Below are 20815 nucleotides of genomic sequence, written 5' to 3'. Positions count from 1 at the left end.
GCACGAGTTCAGAACTGATGACCACATAATCCGGCTTAGTTCCCCACCTATGCATGTCGGCTTTGGAAAGATTGCTGGAGTCGACGTAGCTGGAAATCATCATGTTTGTGGAGATGGTGTTTTGGTGAGGCATTTGGTCGAACAATTGTCTCGATTTAGGAAGTTCTTGACCAGAAAATTGGAGCGGAATGTGTGGGGATCGAACGGTACGGGAATCAACGGATTTCTGGGCGTTGAGGTTGGGATTAAGGAACGGTTTTGGGGATTCATACACTCTTGGAGTTGGAGTTTTAAATTTGAGGAGCGCTTTTGACGATCCAAGTGCCGTCACATGACTCGTATCATATGGAACTTGGAAAACAATGGATGGTTGAGGAAGTGAAGGCGAAGCGCGCAGCTGCATCCTGCATGTTCCTTTTGTAAAAAGACATGGATGCTAGAGGTACTTAACATAGATTAGTGAGTGGGTCCCATGGTATGTTATGCAGCAGATGTCTTAACCATTAGATGAGACGGGATCACCTTTTCTTCCAAAATATTAAATGATACTTGCAGTTGAATATACAACGTATGTCATATATTGTTGTATGGTTGAAAGATGCGCCAACGTATGTCATATATTGTTGTATGGTGATGCTCAAACATCAACGAAACAACCATACAACCCAAAATACAAGCTTAATTGTCTACACAAAATGACACTGAAATTTCCTCAAATAAAACAAAATGTCACTTAAATCAGTTTACATTCCTCCGTTGGATAATGAATATCTATGTAGTATGTACTGAAAAGAATCTATTACAAACGTTAATTAAGCCACCTTATATGCGTATTCCAGACATCTTTCCACTTCCAAAAATCTCTACAAATGTAACCCAAAAAATACAAGAATTCGATTTCTGTCGACATCTTTCCCACTGCTTAAGGCAGCTTCAGATTCCTCCCATGTCACGACCACTGATCCAAGTATAACGAGAGAAGTAAAACAAGCCGCACTCCATAATCCACCGGGATGAAGACCATCTCACTGAAAATTCCACAAGTCAAGGAGAAACCGGTAACACACGGCTGGGTCTGCTCTTAACCATCCAAGTTAAATCCATAAAGACTCAAACACAGGATATTTCTTGGCTAGACATCTGATAAGGAATGCCTCACGCATACTAGGTCATCCAACTTATTGCCATCCATTTTGTAGAGAGAAACACCTTCCATTTGAATATAGTGGTCCTGTGCCTCCTTCCTCAGACTCTTGAAAGGCAAAACTTCCCATTTATTGTAATTTGAAAACTTTCTTTTATCACTCATGTCTGGAGAGCCTGAGACAGGCCCAACTTTGTCAGGGTCCACATTGCCGGACACCTTGCAACTACCAAACTGTCCCAAGTCACCAGCCTCACCCCTCTTTAATCGCAATGCAGCTGCATGAGCTCTGCCTATCATTTCTCGACTTGGAACATCTGACCAATCTTGCTTCCTCTTAGATCTCATGGGAGAATGGATTCTAATAACCTGACATATAAAAAAAAAGCTAAAAGTTGAAACATTCGGTGATGAGAATTCAGGCATGCGCCTGCATTTTCGATATCTATAAAGAAAAAATGTGTATGTTCTTACACCAAGGCACTCTAGGAGCTGGTAGTATGCCCTTCCTTGAAGTGGATTATGCCCCTTCCTAGGTGTAGAGAAGTAGCGTGTCCTACAATAAAGCAGCAAATTGGTAAGCCATAAGAAGACATATAAACAATGTCACACCTGAGTTGATACAAATAATATATAAACTAGAGGGCATCTACTGAACCATAACACTGCGTGATCAGAAATGCAAAAGAAACTTATATTCACATGCAAAGGCATGAATATAAACAGGTTCCTTGCTTGCTATAATAATGCCAGCCAATAAATAACAACAATGTATCAAGTAAAAGCCAAAGGAAACAAACCATTCAGTATAGCCAGGATCAACAGTGAAACCATATATGTCAACAACGTCGCACATAGATAGTGCTAATTCTATTGATTTCATTCCAGTTCCTTTGGCACCTCGGCGGAGCACAATACCTTGGAAAAGGTAGACTGGATTTGTAATACCCTGCAATATGTTAGGATCCAAAATGTTTGTGAAATCTCAGAAAATGGGGTGTGTTAACTATATTCTAAAGAAAGAAAGAAAGAAATATATTGGCCTCCTTAGATGTGAACTTCACCTTGATCATTGCATTAAAGTCTTTGTGTGTAACACTTTTGATTATAAGTACCTCATCAGCTGCATAAGAAGGGAAAGTTGCAAATATGAAAACACACTTGAGTAACTTTTCGTGAAGCGCCACGAAGGTTAGGACTTATCTAATACAGCAGGCACAACTTAACTTGGCCACACAAAAGTAAGAAATAAAAATTTATACACACAAAATATTAGAAGCATACCGGACCCATTTAATATGGCAACCATGTTTCGAGCAGCACCCCTTACAACAAGCCGAAAATCCCTCTTCAGACCCACATACTTGGCATATTTCTACACATATGAAAGACTAAATAAGAATTTTATCAACCAAACTAGTGCCTATTATTCCTTCTATTGCCTATAAAAGCAGTGAACGTAACAGTATACCTGTGGTTCCAATTAGAACCACAGAAGAATCAAAGGCTGTCATGAAAGAATAAATCCATATATTCACCAATGCTACGAAACAGACATGCTATTTTACCTCATTAACAGGAGCCTCATTATCCCTTATAACAGCATCATGACTATCAATCTCTTCTCCAAACTCCGTCTTCAAAAGATCTCCTGAATTTCCAACAACTGCACATGTGCGAAATTGCCGAGGATGAAAAGGTGGCTTTGCTGGTAGTATCACATTAAGATGTTCCTCACAAAGTGTCTTATTGTAGCATTTCTTAGTTCCCCTACAACCAAAAAAACATAGGAAAGAAAAAAACAGATGGAGTGTAGGTTCGTAGGCATTTGTATGCTATAATCTATTGGCAGAAATCAAGCACAGGTTGGGAAGAGATAATGTGTAGACGAACGTACAATTGTGCTATCCTTTGTGCTGCATACTCCTCCCAACCTTTAGGCCGAACATCTAGATACTCCCTTGTCAATACAGTCGTCATGTTCCGGTACTGCATCCATCCTTAAAAAAGCATCAGTACAAAGAATTGGCATAAGGGGGTAATTAAACTTAGAGACAGATGGTAGCAGAGAGACAAACCTGCTCCCATAAAAGAAGTGCCTCGCAAACATTGTAGTGGTACTCGAGTGCTTCAAAAGTTTTAAACTGCTCGTTATACTGCAATTCGAGTCTCAAGTAGTTAGCACTCGGAGACCAGAATAGTACAAGAATTCAAGATGAAACTGTGGTGAGAAGGTAAAGGGTAGAATACGGACCCAGGTGCTGTTAGTTCCTTCCGGGAACTTAAGAGTCAGATTGCAATGGTCGATAATGTGTGCAGTCAAACCAAGCCCTCTGTTTGCCTACATTTACCTTAACCTTCGTAAGAACTCATATCCAACACAAAAACTCACCAAAATTACAGAAAAATGAAGAAAGGAAGGAGAGAAACAAAAGATTTCTTATATGAGCACAACGCAAAAATGGCAAAATTGAAGTGCTAAAACTGAATCAACAACTTGAATTAGGGATTTAAAAGAAAAGACAGATTAAAAAGGGCAGGATCAGATCGAGTGAAAATAAAGGAAATTAAGAGAAACTAACCACGCATTGCTTCACAGTAGACTGAAATTCCGATAAAACCCGAACATCATGTTGAGTGTGGAGATGTAACTTCTGATTACCTGGATTGGATACATATAATTAATGCTAAAGATTTGGAATTACGAGTGAAACACAGTGTTTAGTTTTGATTTAAAGGAAATGATATGAAGGTGAGTGAGGAGGGAGGACCTGCGAATAAAGAGGATTGGATGGCGAAAAGGAAAAGAGAGAAGAAGGCGACGGCGCAAACCAGGTAGAGTATAGTGGGCCGCCGGTTGAGGTGGTTGTTACTCGACGCCGCTTTGTGACTTCTCATTGCTCCACTACTACTACTCCTCGAACGAACAATAACAGCATCAAGTCTGTTCTAGTAGCTCGAGATTCGAGGCTGAGCTTGTGATTCAGTGAAGGATACAAGCCAGGACAATTTGCCAAGGAAACCAGTTGAATTACCAGACAAGCAACGCAATTGATTCTTCACTCGCCTAAACTATCATATATATAATTCAAAATAATAACATGACTGGTACTCGATTCTATTAAATTTGGAGGCAGATTGTCTGCCCTCTGTTTGCTACCATTCTCATCCTTTTTTTTTTTTTTTTTTTACTTAATTCACGTCAACATTTTATATTAATTTATTTTATAAAGATGATAAGATAAAAAATAATAAAAAAATAAAATGTTGACGTGACTTAAAAATGACCGCACAAATAGAAGGGGATGAGAAGGGCACCCAAACAGGAGCGCAGACAATTTGCCTCCATTAAATTTTCACGTTACTGGTGTAGTTAAAATTATGATACGTTTGACATTATAAATCTTAGTCGATTATGTATATGAATTTTATAAAATCTAGAAAATCTTTCCTATTAGTGTTTGTATTACTTAAAAGGGAAGGGAGTTCGGATCCCTTCTTCCTAATTCACCAAGTATGGGATCCGGACCATTGAAATTTGATCCAACGATTATAAACAGGAACCTACTTTAAAAGTTATAATAACTTTAGTCGTTGGATTAAATTTCAACAGTCCAGATCCCCGAACTTTATAAATTAGGAGAAAGGGATCCGGAGAGTATCCCTTTCCTACTTAAAAAACAAATTTCTCCCCCTTTACCAATTTTCCTCTCCTCTCTTCCCCCTCCTTGAATACATGCCACAGCAATTACTACTTTCTTTTTTCTTTTTATATTTTTATAGATTAAGTAAGTAAAAAAAAAAAAAAAATAATAATAATAATAATAATAAAAGAAATTATTAGAGAACGGAAGTGATCTTTCGAGCATTGGACACTGTCCTAGAAAGTTGAATAAAAATACCAACGGATTCCAATTTTATACATGGGCAAAACCCAATTGGTAACATGAAGCTCACGGTTATTATAAAAGATGCAACCGTTAAACGTGGGTAAAGATCTTCTGCATGCGCATTCAGAACAATGTAAGAAGCCCTTCCATATAAGTCGTACCATTTATTGAGTCTCTGTATTAGCTAGAAAAAAATACAAAAACAAACACAAGAAAAGAGGCGGAGGACTTCGGTAATGGCTCTTATTTTTTTACATCTACCCCATCTACATAATGATCACACATTCACAAGCTTTTGTGCCATCAAAGGTTAATAGATACAAGACGACACCATTATCGTTCACGAGATTTTCACTAGATATCAGTAGCGCCGACCACTAGCGGTTGACAAAAGGACTCGACTCTGTTTCTTTCCCTTCTTTCCCGAATCATTTATCTTGGGTGGATCCATATTTTCACCAGGCTTAGCTCTGGCGATTATATTAGCAAATGACGCAACACCCGCATTCTGGGTACCTGCTGATGGAGAAAAAACATGAAACAGGGTTGAGCAACCACTACTCTCGAGATACAACATACTATTATCTTAGTATGACCCTGATCAAATATTCCCCAGATTTGATTGCATAACCGTTTAATCTCAAGCAGAAAAAACAACCAGCATAACAAGATTTTCATAAATACCATTTGTCTTGGGAAAGACTCTCCCTGCATCATTGCCATTCAGAGAATTGCTTCCTTCTAGTTTCAGCGCTGGAGAATCATGCGCAGCAGCAAAACCAAGCTTTGTAACACTCGAGAAGAGCTTCCTTTCCCCAACAACAGGAGGGCTTGATGATGTCACTGTACAACTTCCCAAAGCTGAAAACAGGAAGCATATGCATAAACTATTAAATGATATTTAAAATAAGAGCACAGTATATACAAATATACTTCGGCAAACTTCAACAAGAAGGGGTAATAATTAATACAACAGCTTAGAGCAAACATACATATAGATATGAATCTGCAAACTTCAACAATAAACAATAACAAAAAATTCAGAAGCCTAGTTTTCAAGCACACCTAACTTAAAATGTTTGAATGCATTGCGGGCTTTAGGACAACAAGATAAAACTCTGATCTAGTATGCCAGAAATGCTGAAGGTTTCAGAACTAGGATGCCACACCATACTTCAATTTTGTTTTTCCTTATTTGGACAATACATTTATTCCAAAACAACCCAATGGTACTGCTTGAGTGGAATAAATTTACATAAAAAAGGTCATGCGTCTAAATATATACAACATATACAACATATACAAGGAACATTATATTACCCTCGAAGTCATCCATGGAGAATGTAGGGGATCCCTCATGCAAGGACTGCCCATAACCTGCTACTATGGGGATGGGATATGCCATGGTAGATTCAGCCTTCATTTTCTCCTTTTGCTCCTATAAATAGGAATAGCATATAATTTTAAAGCATGAACAAACTAATGTTATTTTTATACAGTATATAATGAAAAAGCAATTAATAATACCTTCCTAGCAAGTTGCTTCCTCTTCTGTTCACGCTTCTTTATGTCTTCCATAAAGGGAGACAACGCATCAGGAGACAATACCTCACTGAGATCAATCTCACAAAACTGAAATGTGAGTGTATAGTGATTAGATACTATGCGCAACCTGAAACAATAATGCTCTTATAGTGTGATGTCATTCGGATCATGTATCAAAGCTACCTGGAATATTGTTGTTAAAGAAAAATGACTCAAGTAGCGGTAGCGCCTCCTCATAGCTTCTGTCTGAGTCACAGTCTCCAATTGCAAAATTTTTCCACTTACCCTGCAATAACGAATTTGACCCATTTTCACATTTCAGAAATAAGAAGACCCCACATTTCAGAAATAAGAAGACCCCATATTTAATAAAAATGACTCAAATACCGTCTTCTAATGTCAGACAAGTAGAACTGTAAAGAATATGCATCCTATAGAAGAATATCCTTCTGGATATAGGGGGCCCTTATAATAGATTTTGCATATTCTATCCATACAACAGAAACAATCAGTAAACTTTCAACCATACCTGTGTGGTAGCATATCATGGCTCCCATAGTGGTGTAGAAGGCATTTCATGTTCAACGGATGAATAATGATGTGCTGACCATCAGCTGCCTGATATAGAGACATAAAATATAAATAGCTAAACCACTGAAAACTTTCTTCAATCTTAAGGTTCAAAGAGAGAGAAAGGAGCACATGACCGACTAACACACCAAATACAAACCAGTAGGAAAACAGTTTTAAAAAGTTAAACAACTGTTGCAAACAAGACAAAGATAGTTGCAATTACTATGTATAGAAATGAGCAGGTTAGTAAAATGTGAACCGTAGAAATTAATTGCAAAAGACAAAAGGGAAACATGATATCTAAGTATCAGTCACCTGGTAGAAATTGTATGATTCCTTCTCCTTTACACTTCCAGAGTCATGTGAGTCCCCTCGGGCACTGTTGCTTTCATCATATGAAGAAGACAAAACATTTTCTTGGCCTTCCAAAGATTCAGCTGCATCCACAGATTGGTCAGAACAAGTTCCATCATCTGACTTCTCCACAGATATAATGTCCGAACACACATTACCGTCATAGACTTCATTGGACGGATTTGCCTGTCCAAATGTAGATGCTTCATTGTTACCAATTGTAGCTTTTTCAGTTGACAAGATGGAACCAGTATTATGATTATTATATTTACAAGATTTATTACTGTTGCTAGCCCCGTGCTCGTTCCAATATTTCTTCCTCTGTTCTAATTGTTCCATTGCAGCACATACATATGGAAGCTTCTCTAGGTCATCAACAAGCCCCGACTCTGCCCTGACCAACCAACCATCTAACTCTGATATTGCTTTTCTGACTGAAAGATCTACATCTGAAGTAAATGTTAACTTTGAAAATGGATCATAGCTTTCATCATCGCAACCTCCAACAGCACCTTTCTCTTGTTTACTTTTATGGGATAAAGTAAATGAATCCTTTTGTCGACTAATAAGCATAAACTCTATAGTATCACCAACACAATACTGCTTAACATTCTCCACGAATAGAGTGTATAAATCCTTCGGGGATATCATCACAAAACACAATGGGCAACTTTTCCAACAGTCTCCTTTATGATCCTCCTTCCCCATCAACAAGTATTGCAGAATACATGGGAAACAGAAGATATGTCCACATGAGGTTATCTGCGGACATAGAGGATATTCCAGACAAATGGGACACTGAACCACAGTTGGGGTGGAATATCTCACGCAAATGATGTCCTCCCACTGTAACACCTTATCTGGATCCATCGCTTCAGCTGAGTAGTTTACTGAATCTAACACTACGAATTTGTAGTTAGCCTGAAGAAATAGATCTTTGTTGTATGGCTTCCTCTTGTGTTGCCTTCTTGAAGAAGGAGGAGCAGCTCTATGCTGAGGACGAGATATGGGGTCATAATAAAAATTCAACAAGTGGTTGCCATTCATCAGCTGGGTTTTCCTTCCTGTTTGATGAGTGGAGTTTCCATGAGAAGCAACAGACCCCATACTATGTTGAGTTGAACTAGAACCATCGGTTCCTGACCTTTTCCCTCTAGACCAGGGTGATCCAACCCCTCGTCCACCTCCACCAGAGTGACACTGTGAATGTGTGTGGTGGAGGTTATTGGGTAAAGCCTGGTTACCCCAAGGCATCCCTAACTCAGTCACCTAGATAAAAGAAACAAACAACGACAAAGAACTGAAAGTCATTACTCAATTGCTCTCTCAGATCATACAAGCGTGGGTACTGCAGAAAAACGAAACATTCAAAACATAAAGTCAATATACCTGCTGGGAAGATCCACCAGAATCTTCTGCAGCTGGTGCCGATGGCGACAGGCCTGCAGACGAATAATTTAAACAACATTCTATTTCAAGTAGTAAAAATCAAACACCTTCAAGCAGAGCGAAGATCAATAATGGACTCCAAACTGCTGTACTTATCCAAGAAAAGATTGATTCTTTCCAATTTGCCCAAATTCTAGGGTATTTACTTTCTAATAAACAAGGTAACGGAAAAGAAACAGATTGAAGAAGTTGAAAATCAAACACCTGAAGAAGTAGCGGAGGAGCTAGATTGAGAGTCGGAGATCCGAAGCGATCCAAATTGGAGAATTTGGCGGGAGGGATCCGGCGGAGACAGCGACTGGGATTGGGATTGAGAAAGGGAAACGTGGTGATGGCGGTGTCCATGTTGGGAGTTAGGGTTTATAGAGGGAGCTGAAGAGGTAGACGATGATATAGATCCTTGGTCTTGGTTGGGCAAGATGGACATGAAAATTCTTCCAAAAACTCTGTTCTTCTCGCTAATCGGCTCACCAGTCAAGCATTTGCCTTTCCCTATTTATTATTTTCATGTATTTATCCGACAGACCCGCCAATCTATCCTTCAGCATCTTCACCGAATATCGGTTCGGCCACCGCTACAATTACATTTTAACCCCTGGGCTTAGATGGCTTCGGTAGACTTTCCTCAGCAAATTTAAGCTATATGTTTGAAGAAATTTTCGGTAGAGTTTTGCCGAACAGATCCCTACCATCGAACAATTATTATTACAAGTTTTGGTGGTATTTAAGCTTTGTTGTTACATGTTAGTAATTACTTTCCTTTAATTTTAAGATACTTTTTGTAGATTTTATAGATATGGTGCACAAGGGTCTCTCATGTGCGCCCGTACAGCCTCGTCTACTAGAAGGAATAAAAGTCGATGATATATAGTTGAACCAAAGGGGGTTGAGGCACCATAGGCTGTTGACCCTCAACCAAAGCATGTGGATAAGATGGAATCATGGGAGGGCGAAGAGGAGCGATCTTGTGAGCTATTTACTAGGGAGGGTACATGATGAGCCTCTTATTCTTCCATTTCTTAGAGGCCATCAAGATCAATCTGTACGCAGGAGTTTCAAAAGTCACATAGCAGCTGCCATTTAATAGTAGCTTATCAACTCAATACTTAGTACAACCTCATTTCATAAACCACATCGTTCCCTGATTTTTACGCGTTTATCGTTTTTCCTCTGCTTGTTTCGTTCAACACTAGAAACATAACTCAATGTCTATTTACATGACAGAAAAAGTCTCAGGACTCCAGAAGCCAAGGGCCTCTCAAGTCTCCTCTACGTTTTCAGTCTCATTCGGTTAGGCATCAAATGAATAATGATTGAAGCTTTGGTTAAACTCAACGAGAAAGGTTCGGATTTCCATTGGTGCAAGTTCCACAACCAGTTTTGCAGGATCAACAGTTCCACCCCTCGCAACCTTTGCTTCTGATGAAGAGCCTTCTTCCACCTTCCAATTGAGTCTCTTTTTCTCCATTCCTGTCCGTTCTTGATTTGCCGATAAGTTCATCTCTGTAAGTTTACCAATCTGTACCGGAAAAGCACGATATTATAAGAAAAGAATTCAATAATGAACTCTGGTTAATGTTTGTGGCTCTTTCTTTTACCTTCTTCCTGGGGAAGAGCTGCTTCAACTCTACATTTGCCATTACAGAAAGATCCCTGTCCTCTCCAATCTGAGCACAATTTTGAACAAGAAAAAACAATAGTAGTAAATAAAATGCGGAGGATCGGAAGTGAAGATGCTGGCTCTAACAGAGTACATTATAAATAAATGAATGAGGTACTAGAGCAGAAATAGATAGTTGAAGTAGAACGAGTGAGAGATTAGAACCTCATATAAATGTGCTAATCGAAGGAGAACTTTTCCATCATCAAGCTCCTATGCAAATTAAAGAAACCAGGAAACCAGGATATCACAAGTCTGTATTCTGCTGCTATCGTTGTGGTTTCGATTCAATATTCTAGGAAAGTTGAATTGGACCCCATTCTTAACTAGGTAAAATTAAAATTAAAAAGCTAAAGAGAAATAACATCCGAAATTCTAGATAAGCCCCAAGTTACCTGAAGAGTTATAAGAGCGACGTTATTAGGTAAACTGTACGAGGAACCAACCCCTGAAAAAGTGGTTACATGAGAATTCTTCCAGTTATCTCCATCCTACAGAAAGGGAGCCACCTATTATTGAGCAGCTCACAAGGTTAAAACCAAACTTAAATGTCTTTTCGTTTTTTTGTATTTTATATTTTCACCTGTTCAGAAAAGGCCAGTAAAAGAGGGGAATATATCTCCTGACCAAAAGTGCGACGCCACTTGGCACCTTCTCCCAGGGGGTCGATTCTGAAATAAAATTTTCCTTGGATCTGATAAGTTTTAACAGAAGCAAGAGGTGGACACAAAAGTTAGGCAACCTTAAACTCTTAGGATAGTCAAAATAGTTATACCACATCTAGATATGGTCGCAACCAAAACTCCAGTTTGGTCTATAACACCGCACAGTAGTCGTTGCAAAGCAGGTAGCATGCACTTACTCTTAGTCCACTGCAAACATTGTCAATACAGACAGTTTCATTTAGAGCCTCTGCCACACCTCTTGAGTCATCAAGTAGTAGTCTCCTGTGTGGTAAGAGAAACAAGGAAATCCCAATCATGACTTTAATTTGTATGCTCTATGAAAAAGTTACATTCATGAATGTCAATCTTATTGAAGAATAAAAACATGCCTGTGGAGCATCAGCTCTATCTGTCCATCCACTGTGCTGGACCCTCCTATAGATCGATCCACCAAAACCGAAAATTCTGTACTGTTATCTTGCATGTATATCCCAAGATTAATCTGCAAAGACAACATAAAAAAACATGTGAAGCTAATAACTAGTACAACACTCACCTATCCAATGACTACCGGATGGCAACGGAGCCAAAATATGTATAAAGAAACATATGCATTTGATATAGAAAATCTTGAGACGGAGAAATTATTGTTCTATTTAAAAGAATATAGTGGAAACAGAACTATCATGTCTTACAATTCATGAAATTCTACTAATTAAAGAGTGGGACACCGTATTCTTTCAGCCATATGCACAACACTGTGCAAGTGCAAACCAAATGTTGATACAAACTTCAACTCAGTTTGCTAGTTTTTTTACTGAAAGTTAATAAGACCAACAGAAATAGCCCCCGTAAAGCCACATAAAAAGGAGGTTTACTTTGAGGAAGGAAAAATAAACATACTGGATAATAATTTCCGGCTATAGGTTGGTGCACTTTCAGGTCCCAATCTGTTCTATAGTCGCGAATCTGCAAAAGAGAGGGATCCTTGCATTATTATATGCCAACAATAATTAGGAATGCGTATTAACTCCTAAGAGGCACTCTGATAGCTTTCTAAAAGTATAAAACTATAAGTCTACAAGATAAATAAATTTTGAGCATCAACATGATATCAAAACTACTAGATAATATATTGTAAGAGCAAGTAATTTGTGTACCCTTTCAATAAAATCACGCCCATTAGAATCAGTGTAGAACGTTTTATTGGTAGCCATGGTAGTGGCTAGTTGAGTTACAACTTCTTTGCCAATTCCGTCATCAGTAGGTAATGGCCCAACCTGAATATGCAAACGTTTTCAATGAACAGGCCTAATAATAATTTTCAATTTTTATTCGAACTTTCTTATTTCCTTTTTGTCTTTATTTGTAAACTTACAATAAACTCGAATTCAACATGCTCCTTCTCTTTGTGAATTCTGGTGACCTGTACACACATCCAATGAAACATTACTGAGATTTTATTTTAGAACATAATAATGATGCTACTGTTGCTGCAAGAGAACAAAGAGAAAACGTATACAGAGATAGCAAGCACTTGACAAGCAAGGCACCTGATATATCCATGCATTAATTTGTTGATGCACTTCATCTATTACTGGTCCACGCACGACAGTCAGAGAAGCCTGAAATTTTAAACAACAGTTGCTAATCAACAATCTCCCAACTTATGCCTGAGTCTAAATATATTTCACAAGGTAAAAGTACACACCTTTTCTCCAGGTTTTATGAGAAACGTGCCATTTGGACGGAAGATATATGCCCCGGCATTCTAGAAAAATAGAAAAAAAGAACAATAAAGCGTTTTATATCGAAACAAGTAGATACCATAGAAAGGGTCACTTAATAATCAGTTTTCATGACCTTCAAATTAAAAACATAAAAATAGAAAATAAGAAATATTGCAACAGAGCACTAGCTTCTATCAGCATTTATATACCTGAGGAATCAGAGGAGCTTTATCATCACTGCCATTATATCCATTATAAAAACCGTAAGACTGTTCGACCAATTCTTCAACCTTCAAAAGGAATGAATAGTTGAGTTAGCTACAACAATTTTTGTTTTCTATTCCATTGCCGTTTTTGGCAGTTGGATTAACAGAGCTATCACAACGTCGATAACCTGATACTGAATCGCACCAATGAAAAACAAATATGTAAAAAGGAAATACAATTGGAGAAGGAAATGCAATCATCAGGTATAGTATCTACGCAACTGTTAGGTGCATACTTACCAAGCTTCTTCTATTGACATATTTAGTCATTTTGCCTTGATTTGTAGAAAACGTGAGTTTCACATTTCCTTGACCAACTTCAATAGTGGACTCTTCCCTACTTTGAAATGTCTGTACAGATGATCTGGTGGAACCAGCACCTTTACCCAAAAGCGAGATAGTGTATGTGTTGAAACCGAGTGGTGGCACGGATACTGTAAACGCAAGCCAATAGTTTGGTGTCTTTGTTGGAGTTTGACCCAAGTATGCCTTAGCATAGTAGTTCCTTAAGCCCACATGGGCATCATCTAGTGGGAGAAGCTGTGATTCAATTTCTCTTCCCTCAGAATCATGAACAGTGACATCTTCATTGATAATCTACATTATTAACATAAATATTACGAAGGGAGTCATTGATTATCAACTTTGCATTCACATCGGCTTGTTCGCACGATCAATATAAAGCGGCCATTTATAGAAGTTTTGTACCCCAAATACGCTAAGACTTCACCCAACCCTGGTTAACATATATATATGATCTAAGCACTTGCATGGATTCTCCTCCTCGTTCTTATATTTATTTATTTCTAAAATAAATAAATGGAAAGGAAACACTAGCACAACAGAAAGCATTAAGATAGAACTTGGAAAAGGAAGTACTCACAGGAATTCGAATTACATCATCCCTCTTCCATCCTAGGGAATTGTACACCATGACAATCTATAGACAAGAAAACACCATCAGAAAATATATTTCACAAGTGGAATTAAAGTAACACTTAATAGTCGATACACTTAAGAGCATGGCATTAGGTACTTTATTTTCCTTACCAATTGTTTCGCTTCAGAAAAATTCATTTCTGATGCAGGGCAATAGCTGATATTCAGAAGTGGGCACTGGAGAATCAATGAAAACAAAGTAAATGACAAAAGGCAGAAAAGATGATGGATAGATCAACCGTTCTTCTTAGCTTGAATTTGAAATTTCACTCATTCACTTCATTGTTTCAGTTATCAAAATCCTTCTTACTGGCATGAACGTTTTAAACATACTAATCCTATCCATCTTTGCAACTACCTCATGAGTCATACTAAAGTTCAATATCCAAATTATCACCATCCATGCAGTTTAAGGTAGGCCTGGCATTTTGGACCCAACCTGTTAACCCGATCCGACCCAACCCGTTAATATTTGTATTTGGGTGGATGCTTAACGGATCGGGTCGCTAACGGGTGAACCCGTTAAATAACGGGTCACTTTGGGTCAACCCGTTAGACCCGTTAACACCCGTTAGTTGAGGATATTTTAGTAATTTTAGTAAAGTCTTAATAACAAAAAATAAACTTTATGCAAAAAAATAATAATAATAATTGTTAACGGGTGAAACGGGTGACCCGTTAGCTTAACGGGTCGGGTTCGGGTGACCCGTTAGCTTAACGGGTTGGATTCGGATGACCCGTTAACTTAACAGGTCGGGTTGAACCCGACCCAAACCAATAAACCCGACCCGTTTACAAGTCTAGTTGAAGGTCAAGTACTAGGATATGAAAATAGCATACAAGCTCAAGGGGTCAAAATTAATTACCTGTTGAAACTTCGTAGTTGGATTTACAGATCCAGTGTATGATGCAGACTCAACCAAGTGAGCAAGTGACGTGGCAACTACTTGCTCGGCCTACAGGAAGACAATGAACAAGAGAGTGAAATTTGAGTAAAATAGTTGAGGACTGAAAAGAACATGGAAGTTAAGGCTAATTCGCACCTCCGTGTAGCCTATGGCCAATCTTTTTGCATAATCATTGGCAACATGCTGCTTCTCTGTACCAGTGACTGCATCATGATGTTGAGCAATTGCCAAGGCATCTGCCAATGAATCTGTGTTGGGCCCTGAATCAGTCCTTCCTATAAAAAATTCTAGTTGCCTTGCAGCCTTTTTGTCAAGAGAGACATATATGTATGACAATAGAAAAGCTGTCAATTAACTGTAAACACTAATTCATGATACAGAGAAAAGTTGCAGGGAGATACCAAATAATAGCCACTCATTGTTCTAACGTAATGTTTCAAGGCTGGTCTACTTGTGAAGTACCCTGTCCAGTATGCATTTGCACGATCTGCATAACTGGTATGGTGACATACTTCAGTTTTACTGTAAGGTTGACACATCAAAGGAAAGATTACAAAACAAAATAAACCTAAAACTCACGGAAAGAAATCACCGGTCTTGATTGGCCATGATTCATTTGTAGCATACTTTGCATCCGTATATATGGATGGAGTAGAATACAGAGCATTAACACGTCCATCCTTGGAAGTTTCCAAAAAAAAGTAAGAACAATTGGATTTTAATAACAGCATAATATAATCAACAAACCCATACAAGACAACAAGGAAATGCATTCCTAATCAGTTAACATCTTTATATATTGCATCTTTTGGGAACGCGTTAGAAAATGAAGGTAATAGCTGGAAATAACGTATCCAGTTTATCATTTTACGTTTTTACCTCAGAACAGAGACTACAGAAAGGTTGAATCGACCAATTTGGCCTCTCAGGCACAAGCATAAATGTCCAATATCATCAGTACCAGTTATGATGATATTTAGAGGCACAAAAGGTGTGAGACTGTAATAATTTCATAAAACCAACTCAGCATCAATAAAAAGTATTAAGCGATTATTACCATGTTGACATAGTGAATGAGTTTGTCCATTTGTCGGAACCATGTGTGTGCATACTGATACATGAAATCTGTTCCCATGGTCCACATTATATGATTCGTTCGAGTTATGTTAGCCTGAGAATAAATCATTGCTGTCAGCCACCAAAATAATGCCCTGTATGATAGAAAAAAGAAAAGAAAAGAGAAAAAAGTGTTTGATGAAGACAACCAGGTAATTTACCTGTGATACTGCAGTAGCAACAAAGTCATTAACACGATCATGTACATTGTAATCAAACAAAGTGATGTCATCCTTCAATAGAACAGCAATTAAGTTTAACAATTCAAACAAGTAAATATTCAATAACCCAAATGAAATATAAAAACTTGTTTGCAAATCATGATGTTACCTGAACAATTGGGGAATCATCATTAACTTCAAAATAGAAACCAGATGGAGGCTCATAAGCCTCAGGGAATGCACCAGAAAAAATCTGGAACAGTTTAGAAGAATAATGAAGTAGTCAGCACATAATATTTCTTCTGCTGCCAATAAAATAAAAATAACACCACTAAATATTACATAATGACTAAAAGGAAGCATATCCATGATGACTTGGACAAACCCAGAATCCCAGATGTAAAAATGTTATATAAAACAAAAAGCAATTGTTGTTCATCACCTGAGCAGATGAACCGAGACTCTTCGAACCCTGCCAAATAAATTCAAGGCTCTTGTCATTTTTGCGCTTAGCCCTATCCTGGTAATCTATTCGACCAAAGAAAAGTGAGTCGAATCCCGCCTACAACAACACCAAAATGTTGTTCACAGTGTATGAGTAATACTTTCTGGCAAAAATGCTCCGGCCACAATTTCAAAAGGTGTACTCTAGGCATAGAAAAAGGAAATTTTGTGTTCAAACTTCAAAGGTAAAGCCAAAGGCGTGCTTACTTCTGCTCCCAACAAATAAGCCTGGACTGCCGAATGCCCAAAGGGGTCAATTTGCCAACCAATTCTTGGAGTCATGTCAAATTCCTTTTTAATAAAGCGATGCCCTAGAGTCGTCTGATCTATCATATCGATATAATGCGTTGCAGCCTCATCATGCATACACATTCCCCCATTTCTGAAGCATGGGGAAAAAACAAAGCATTAGTACCAAAAGAAATGAAAAGAAACCTGCCTTGCTGTTTTTGGCATATTAGATTACATGAATTCTAATTGACCCGAGGTGACTAGCTGCTTGACTATACTCTGGACGGCGTCACTCTGATCTCTCCACCACCGCTGGAAGAATGCCTGCAGTGCAATGCAATGCAATTCAATGCATTGATTAAGCAGCAAGAGATACAAGTTATATATGTTATGTAGTCATCTTGCAGTAAGTACCAAGTGCCAGTTTTAACCGTGGATATATAAATTTGGTAAGATTGGAGGTATACAACTTGGAAGCAGAACAGAAAGAAGAAGCAAGTAAAGAAAGAGAAAGAGGGTTGCCTGTTCAACCTAAATGAATTTGCGATTCTTGTCAGCCAGCAGAGCAGGAACTAAAGAATCCAACACATTTTGCACGCAAGCCCCCTATTATCCATCCATTGAAATCAAATCATCAGAAGAAACAAACAACCCTCAGAGAAGTCAGAGAGTCAGAATCCAAAATCCAGAAGAAACCTGGATGGAATTGTTGGAGCCAACATAATACTGATCAACGGTCTTTAACCAGCCAACGTCGTCGTGGGTGTGAGGGACCAAATGGACATTGATTTTGCCGGGGACTATGCCTTGGGAAGTGTTGTATGCAATAAACTTGGAGTCGGCGACTAGAAATCCGACGACCAACGTAAGCATGCACAAGAGGGACCAAGTCGTGGCCATTAGCGGAAGCACGAGCAGAGCTCTTCTCCTCCGATGAAGGTCAGCTCTCAGCAGCAGCTGTCAAGAGTAAAAAGAGTGACTCATTTTCCAGAAACAAGAGCAATTCACGCTTATTAACGTAAGAAAGCAGCGTTAAATTGCATGGATGGGAAGTGTCGCCGCAAACAGCATGACACACACACCGTTGAAGAGAGAAGAGAAAGAAGAGAGAAGCTAGAGAAGAGAGGCGATGAAATGATCACTCGCTGGTCGATCAACCTGCCATTTATATTTCTAATTCTACTCACTCTGTTTTCTCTGTGTGCCTTTTCTCTCGACTTTTTTTTTAATAATTTTAGTAGTTTTCTTATTGCAAGTGTACTCTACTCTACTCTACTCTACTCTTTGGTGGGTCATCTCATGGGTGGCTTTGTCTTTTTATTCACCAAGCTTACCTTTTTATAAAAATACTACTCTTATCAAAGAAGAAAGAGCATTCAATTTCAGTATTCGGGACCATATATTTATCCGCTGCTTCTACCTTCTTCGTTGGGAACAACTTCTTTAGTTCACAACACTCATGTTTGGTAAAGCACAGGAAGGATCAATCCAGAGGAAGTTGTTGCATGAGAATTCACCCAATCATTTCCATCCTGCAAAATGAAAGTTCACCATTTGAGCATTCGGGCACAATGATCAACTTCAAGGTCTTCCTCAACTCTTCTGTGAAGGCCAAAAGAAGCGGAGACACCTCTCTTGCCCAACTGATGCTTTGTTTTTATTTCTTTTTTAATGAACTGGAGTGCTATCATTAGTACATGGGCAAAGCATGGGCCGGACTCGTCATAGGCTTATGTGAGAGAGAAATCACCTAAATTGGACTAGGCCCACTCAACTCGGTACGTGCCTCATTATTAGTCGGTGCAATCCAAAACCGGAGGTTTCCCCTTTTAAAACCCTAATTGAGAATTTCAGCTATCGGAATTCGAAATCCCACCCACTATGGAAGACACGTTCAACGTTCGAGTAGGCAAAATCTTCGGCTCTCTCCCAGTTTCATCGTCGTCGTCCGGTCAACAGTCGTGTCTGAGCTCGCTATGGTCCCTAACCGACGAGGAAATCGAGAGGAGGGAATGGAACAGAGACAAGGGCAGCCCCGAACCCCTACCCTTCTACTCAAAATCAAATTCAAGGTCGAAGAATGATTTCAGTGACGACCTGGAGAAGGACCTTCTAGACCTTGACGACGACGTCGAAGACGAAGACGAAGGCGAGGAGGAGCAAGAGGCATCTGGTTCTCCCAGTCAGCCCGCAACTGAGGATAAGCCAGACGGCTACAATGAAGAGGAGTGGGAAATTAAATCCTCAATCGGCAGGGACTGTACTCTCGACTTCGAGGTATTTATCTCTCTCACTTTGCTGCTCTTTACAATTTGATCGATTAGGATCTCATGCCATCACTGTGTAGTGTAATTCAAATTCGATGTATGAGCAAGAGCAAATCGGAATGCCCGTGAACACTAACTAGGCAGGCAAGATAGAGGTGCAGATGTTTATGCTGAATCAAATTATAAGCTTTCGTAGTTATTAATTCTCCGATTTGCTTGAGGGTCGGGAGTTGGGACTGCCTGTTTTAACTTGTATTAACATGTATTTGTATTCTGTATACAGGAAGAGGAAGATGGATATGACAAAGTGGCTGTTGGCAAGGAGACCGCCGGAGATCGCTTGTATATGAGGGATGTCAACGACTATGGGATCGATATTGATACTCAAGAGAAGGTTCCTAGTTCCATTAAGGATTTCACTAGAGACCCGCGTGCTAATCACCTGGCAGCTAAGATTAGGCTCCAACAAGATGCTGAAGCAGCTCAAAAAAGTGACTCCCTCAGGGTTTCTGGGAACGGCACATCGTCTTCTATAGCTGCTGAAAACATCTCTGAAGATGCTGCCAACCTAAAGTCGATTCTGAAGAGGAAGAATGATAATCAGTTAGACTCGTCCAAAACACAAAAACGTGTCCGGTTTGACTCCAACTGCAAAAGTAATGAAGATGAAGACGGAGCCAAAGATGTTCCTGTAGAAACTCATTCAAATGAAAATCCTCCAGTTCCGGATTATATACGAAATCCTTCAAGATATACGCATTACACGTTTGATTCATCAGGTGATGTGGACGAGGAGTCTAACAAGCAAGCCTACATGGAATTCCTTAATCTGGTGAGGAAGTCAAATTCTACGGAACCACAGGCAGAGGATGCTTCTGTTGATCTTTCAAAACCTGTCACATTTATACCAAGAAAGAAATCAAGTGATGCTTTAATGATAGAAAACGATGGGGAGTCAGAGAGACCAGGGGGTGCTCGAAGGGAAACTGCGGCTTGCAAAGTGATGCCACTTGCCATTGCAGCAGAGGATAATGAAGATGTTTGTGCAATGGAGGAAGATGAACCGGATACAGCAATGGATGGAAGAAGCAGTATACAGAGAACTGGACGCCAATACCGTACAAAAACCAGTTTGGGATTGGATGAGTGAATAATAATTGCTTCAGAGTTAAGTAGACTGCCATTTATCGTATTATGTATTTGATGTATTTCTCTAACAAAGCTGCTTATTGGCAGTCTAGTTTGTAACACGTATAGCGATTGAATGGTTACTGGTTTGCAATTTTTCTTGTCTTAGTATTCGAGCAAGAATCCAACTTTTTTGGAAGATGGATGTCTGGGGAGCAGTTTTTTTCATGCCGAAACAAAAAATAAGGAAATCTGGATCGATGAGGAACCGATCAAGGCAATGAT

The 20815-nt window shown here is 39.0% G+C and overlaps 4 protein-coding genes across 9 annotated transcripts; 1 reads left to right on the top strand and 3 right to left on the bottom strand.

The window, feature by feature from the left end:
* Positions 1-696: 696 nt before the first annotated feature.
* On the bottom strand, positions 697-4231 carry LOC126611221 (sialyltransferase-like protein 1). The gene is made up of 11 exons (XM_050279414.1): positions 3916-4231; positions 3727-3806; positions 3399-3485; positions 3223-3300; positions 3042-3133; positions 2713-2914; positions 2429-2519; positions 2209-2267; positions 1945-2093; positions 1619-1700; positions 697-1513 (listed from the first exon to the last, which is right to left on the bottom strand). The coding sequence occupies exons 1-11, from the start codon at positions 4040-4042 to the stop codon at positions 1133-1135; spliced, it is 1428 nt and encodes a 475-aa protein (XP_050135371.1). The 5' UTR covers positions 4043-4231; the 3' UTR covers positions 697-1132.
* Positions 4232-5178: 947 nt separating this feature from the next.
* On the bottom strand, positions 5179-9480 carry LOC126611265 (uncharacterized). 3 transcript variants are annotated; one of them, XM_050279475.1, is made up of 10 exons: positions 9160-9478; positions 8896-8948; positions 7665-8775; positions 7468-7589; positions 7109-7197; positions 6763-6865; positions 6562-6666; positions 6355-6472; positions 5719-5895; positions 5179-5553 (listed from the first exon to the last, which is right to left on the bottom strand). In XM_050279475.1, exons 1-10 carry the CDS (start codon positions 9380-9382, stop codon positions 5396-5398), a joined length of 2259 nt encoding a protein of 752 aa, XP_050135432.1. In that variant the 5' UTR covers positions 9383-9478; the 3' UTR covers positions 5179-5395. The 3 variants fall into 3 exon arrangements, with proteins under 3 accessions (XP_050135432.1, XP_050135431.1, XP_050135430.1); XM_050279474.1 differs by having other exon boundaries at positions 5179-5550; positions 7468-8775; positions 9160-9480; XM_050279473.1 differs by having other exon boundaries at positions 7468-8775.
* A 528-nt stretch (positions 9481-10008) lies between these two features.
* On the bottom strand, positions 10009-17456 carry LOC126610433 (probable alpha-mannosidase At5g13980). Of its 4 annotated transcripts, XM_050278481.1 has the most exons (26): positions 17371-17456; positions 17112-17286; positions 16843-16962; positions 16570-16653; positions 16401-16472; positions 16181-16294; positions 15703-15803; positions 15525-15618; positions 15259-15426; positions 15082-15171; positions 14327-14392; positions 14160-14216; positions 13657-13873; positions 13220-13236; positions 12992-13051; positions 12834-12905; positions 12659-12706; positions 12441-12560; positions 12184-12249; positions 11670-11782; positions 11478-11562; positions 11199-11309; positions 11011-11106; positions 10781-10828; positions 10554-10622; positions 10009-10474 (listed from the first exon to the last, which is right to left on the bottom strand). In XM_050278481.1, the coding sequence occupies exons 2-26, from the start codon at positions 17274-17276 to the stop codon at positions 10247-10249; spliced, it is 2481 nt and encodes an 826-aa protein (XP_050134438.1). In that variant the 5' UTR covers positions 17277-17286; positions 17371-17456; the 3' UTR covers positions 10009-10246. The 4 variants fall into 4 exon arrangements, with proteins under 4 accessions (XP_050134438.1, XP_050134440.1, XP_050134441.1 ...); XM_050278482.1 differs by lacking the exons at positions 10009-10474; positions 10554-10622; positions 10781-10828 and having other exon boundaries at positions 11011-11124; positions 13220-13300; positions 13517-13873; XM_050278483.1 differs by lacking the exons at positions 16181-16294; positions 16401-16472; positions 16570-16653; ... (1 more) ...; positions 17112-17286; positions 17371-17456 and adding an exon at positions 16003-16123 and having other exon boundaries at positions 13220-13300; positions 13517-13873.
* A 1506-nt stretch (positions 17457-18962) lies between these two features.
* LOC126610435 (uncharacterized) lies at positions 18963-20684 on the top strand. Its single transcript, XM_050278488.1, has 2 exons — positions 18963-19412; positions 19686-20684. The coding sequence occupies exons 1-2, from the start codon at positions 19017-19019 to the stop codon at positions 20550-20552; spliced, it is 1263 nt and encodes a 420-aa protein (XP_050134445.1). The 5' UTR covers positions 18963-19016; the 3' UTR covers positions 20553-20684.
* The last annotated feature ends 131 nt before the right edge of the window (positions 20685-20815 follow it).

Source organism: Malus sylvestris, chromosome 17 (assembly GCF_916048215.2).
Source record: "Malus sylvestris chromosome 17, drMalSylv7.2, whole genome shotgun sequence".
Classification (NCBI taxonomy): Eukaryota; Viridiplantae; Streptophyta; class Magnoliopsida; order Rosales; family Rosaceae; genus Malus; species Malus sylvestris.
Note: the sequence above shows the minus strand (reverse complement) of the source record. Positions and strands in the feature narration are given on the sequence as shown.

Excerpts from the sequence above, each read along its gene's own strand:
- LOC126611221 (XM_050279414.1), bottom strand. The coding sequence starts at position 4,042 with ATGAGAAGTCACAAAGCGGCGTCGAGTAACAACCACCTCAACCGGCGG. Across the intron at positions 2,268-2,428 it reads TGCCATATTAAATGGGTCCG|CTGATGAGGTACTTATAATC; the intron begins GTATGCTTCTAA and ends CTTCTTATGCAG. Across the intron at positions 1,701-1,944 it reads GATCCTGGCTATACTGAATG|GACACGCTACTTCTCTACAC; the intron begins GTTTGTTTCCTT and ends GCTTTATTGTAG.
- LOC126611265 (XM_050279473.1), bottom strand. The coding sequence starts at position 9,382 with ATGTCCATCTTGCCCAACCAAGACCAAGGATCTATATCATCGTCTACC. Across the intron at positions 6,667-6,762 it reads CTTTAACAACAATATTCCAG|TTTTGTGAGATTGATCTCAG; the intron begins GTAGCTTTGATA and ends CTCACATTTCAG. Across the intron at positions 6,473-6,561 it reads GGAAGCAACTTGCTAGGAAG|GAGCAAAAGGAGAAAATGAA; the intron begins GTATTATTAATT and ends TCCTATTTATAG.
- LOC126610433 (XM_050278481.1), bottom strand. The coding sequence starts at position 17,276 with ATGTGTATGCATGATGAGGCTGCAACGCATTATATCGATATGATAGAT. Across the intron at positions 15,619-15,702 it reads AAGACCGGTGATTTCTTTCC|TTATGCAGATCGTGCAAATG; the intron begins GTGAGTTTTAGG and ends TCACCATACCAG. Across the intron at positions 14,217-14,326 it reads TTTCTGAAGCGAAACAATTG|ATTGTCATGGTGTACAATTC; the intron begins GTAAGGAAAATA and ends TCTTGTCTATAG.
- LOC126610435 (XM_050278488.1), top strand. The coding sequence starts at position 19,017 with ATGGAAGACACGTTCAACGTTCGAGTAGGCAAAATCTTCGGCTCTCTC. Across the intron at positions 19,413-19,685 it reads ACTGTACTCTCGACTTCGAG|GAAGAGGAAGATGGATATGA; the intron begins GTATTTATCTCT and ends TTCTGTATACAG.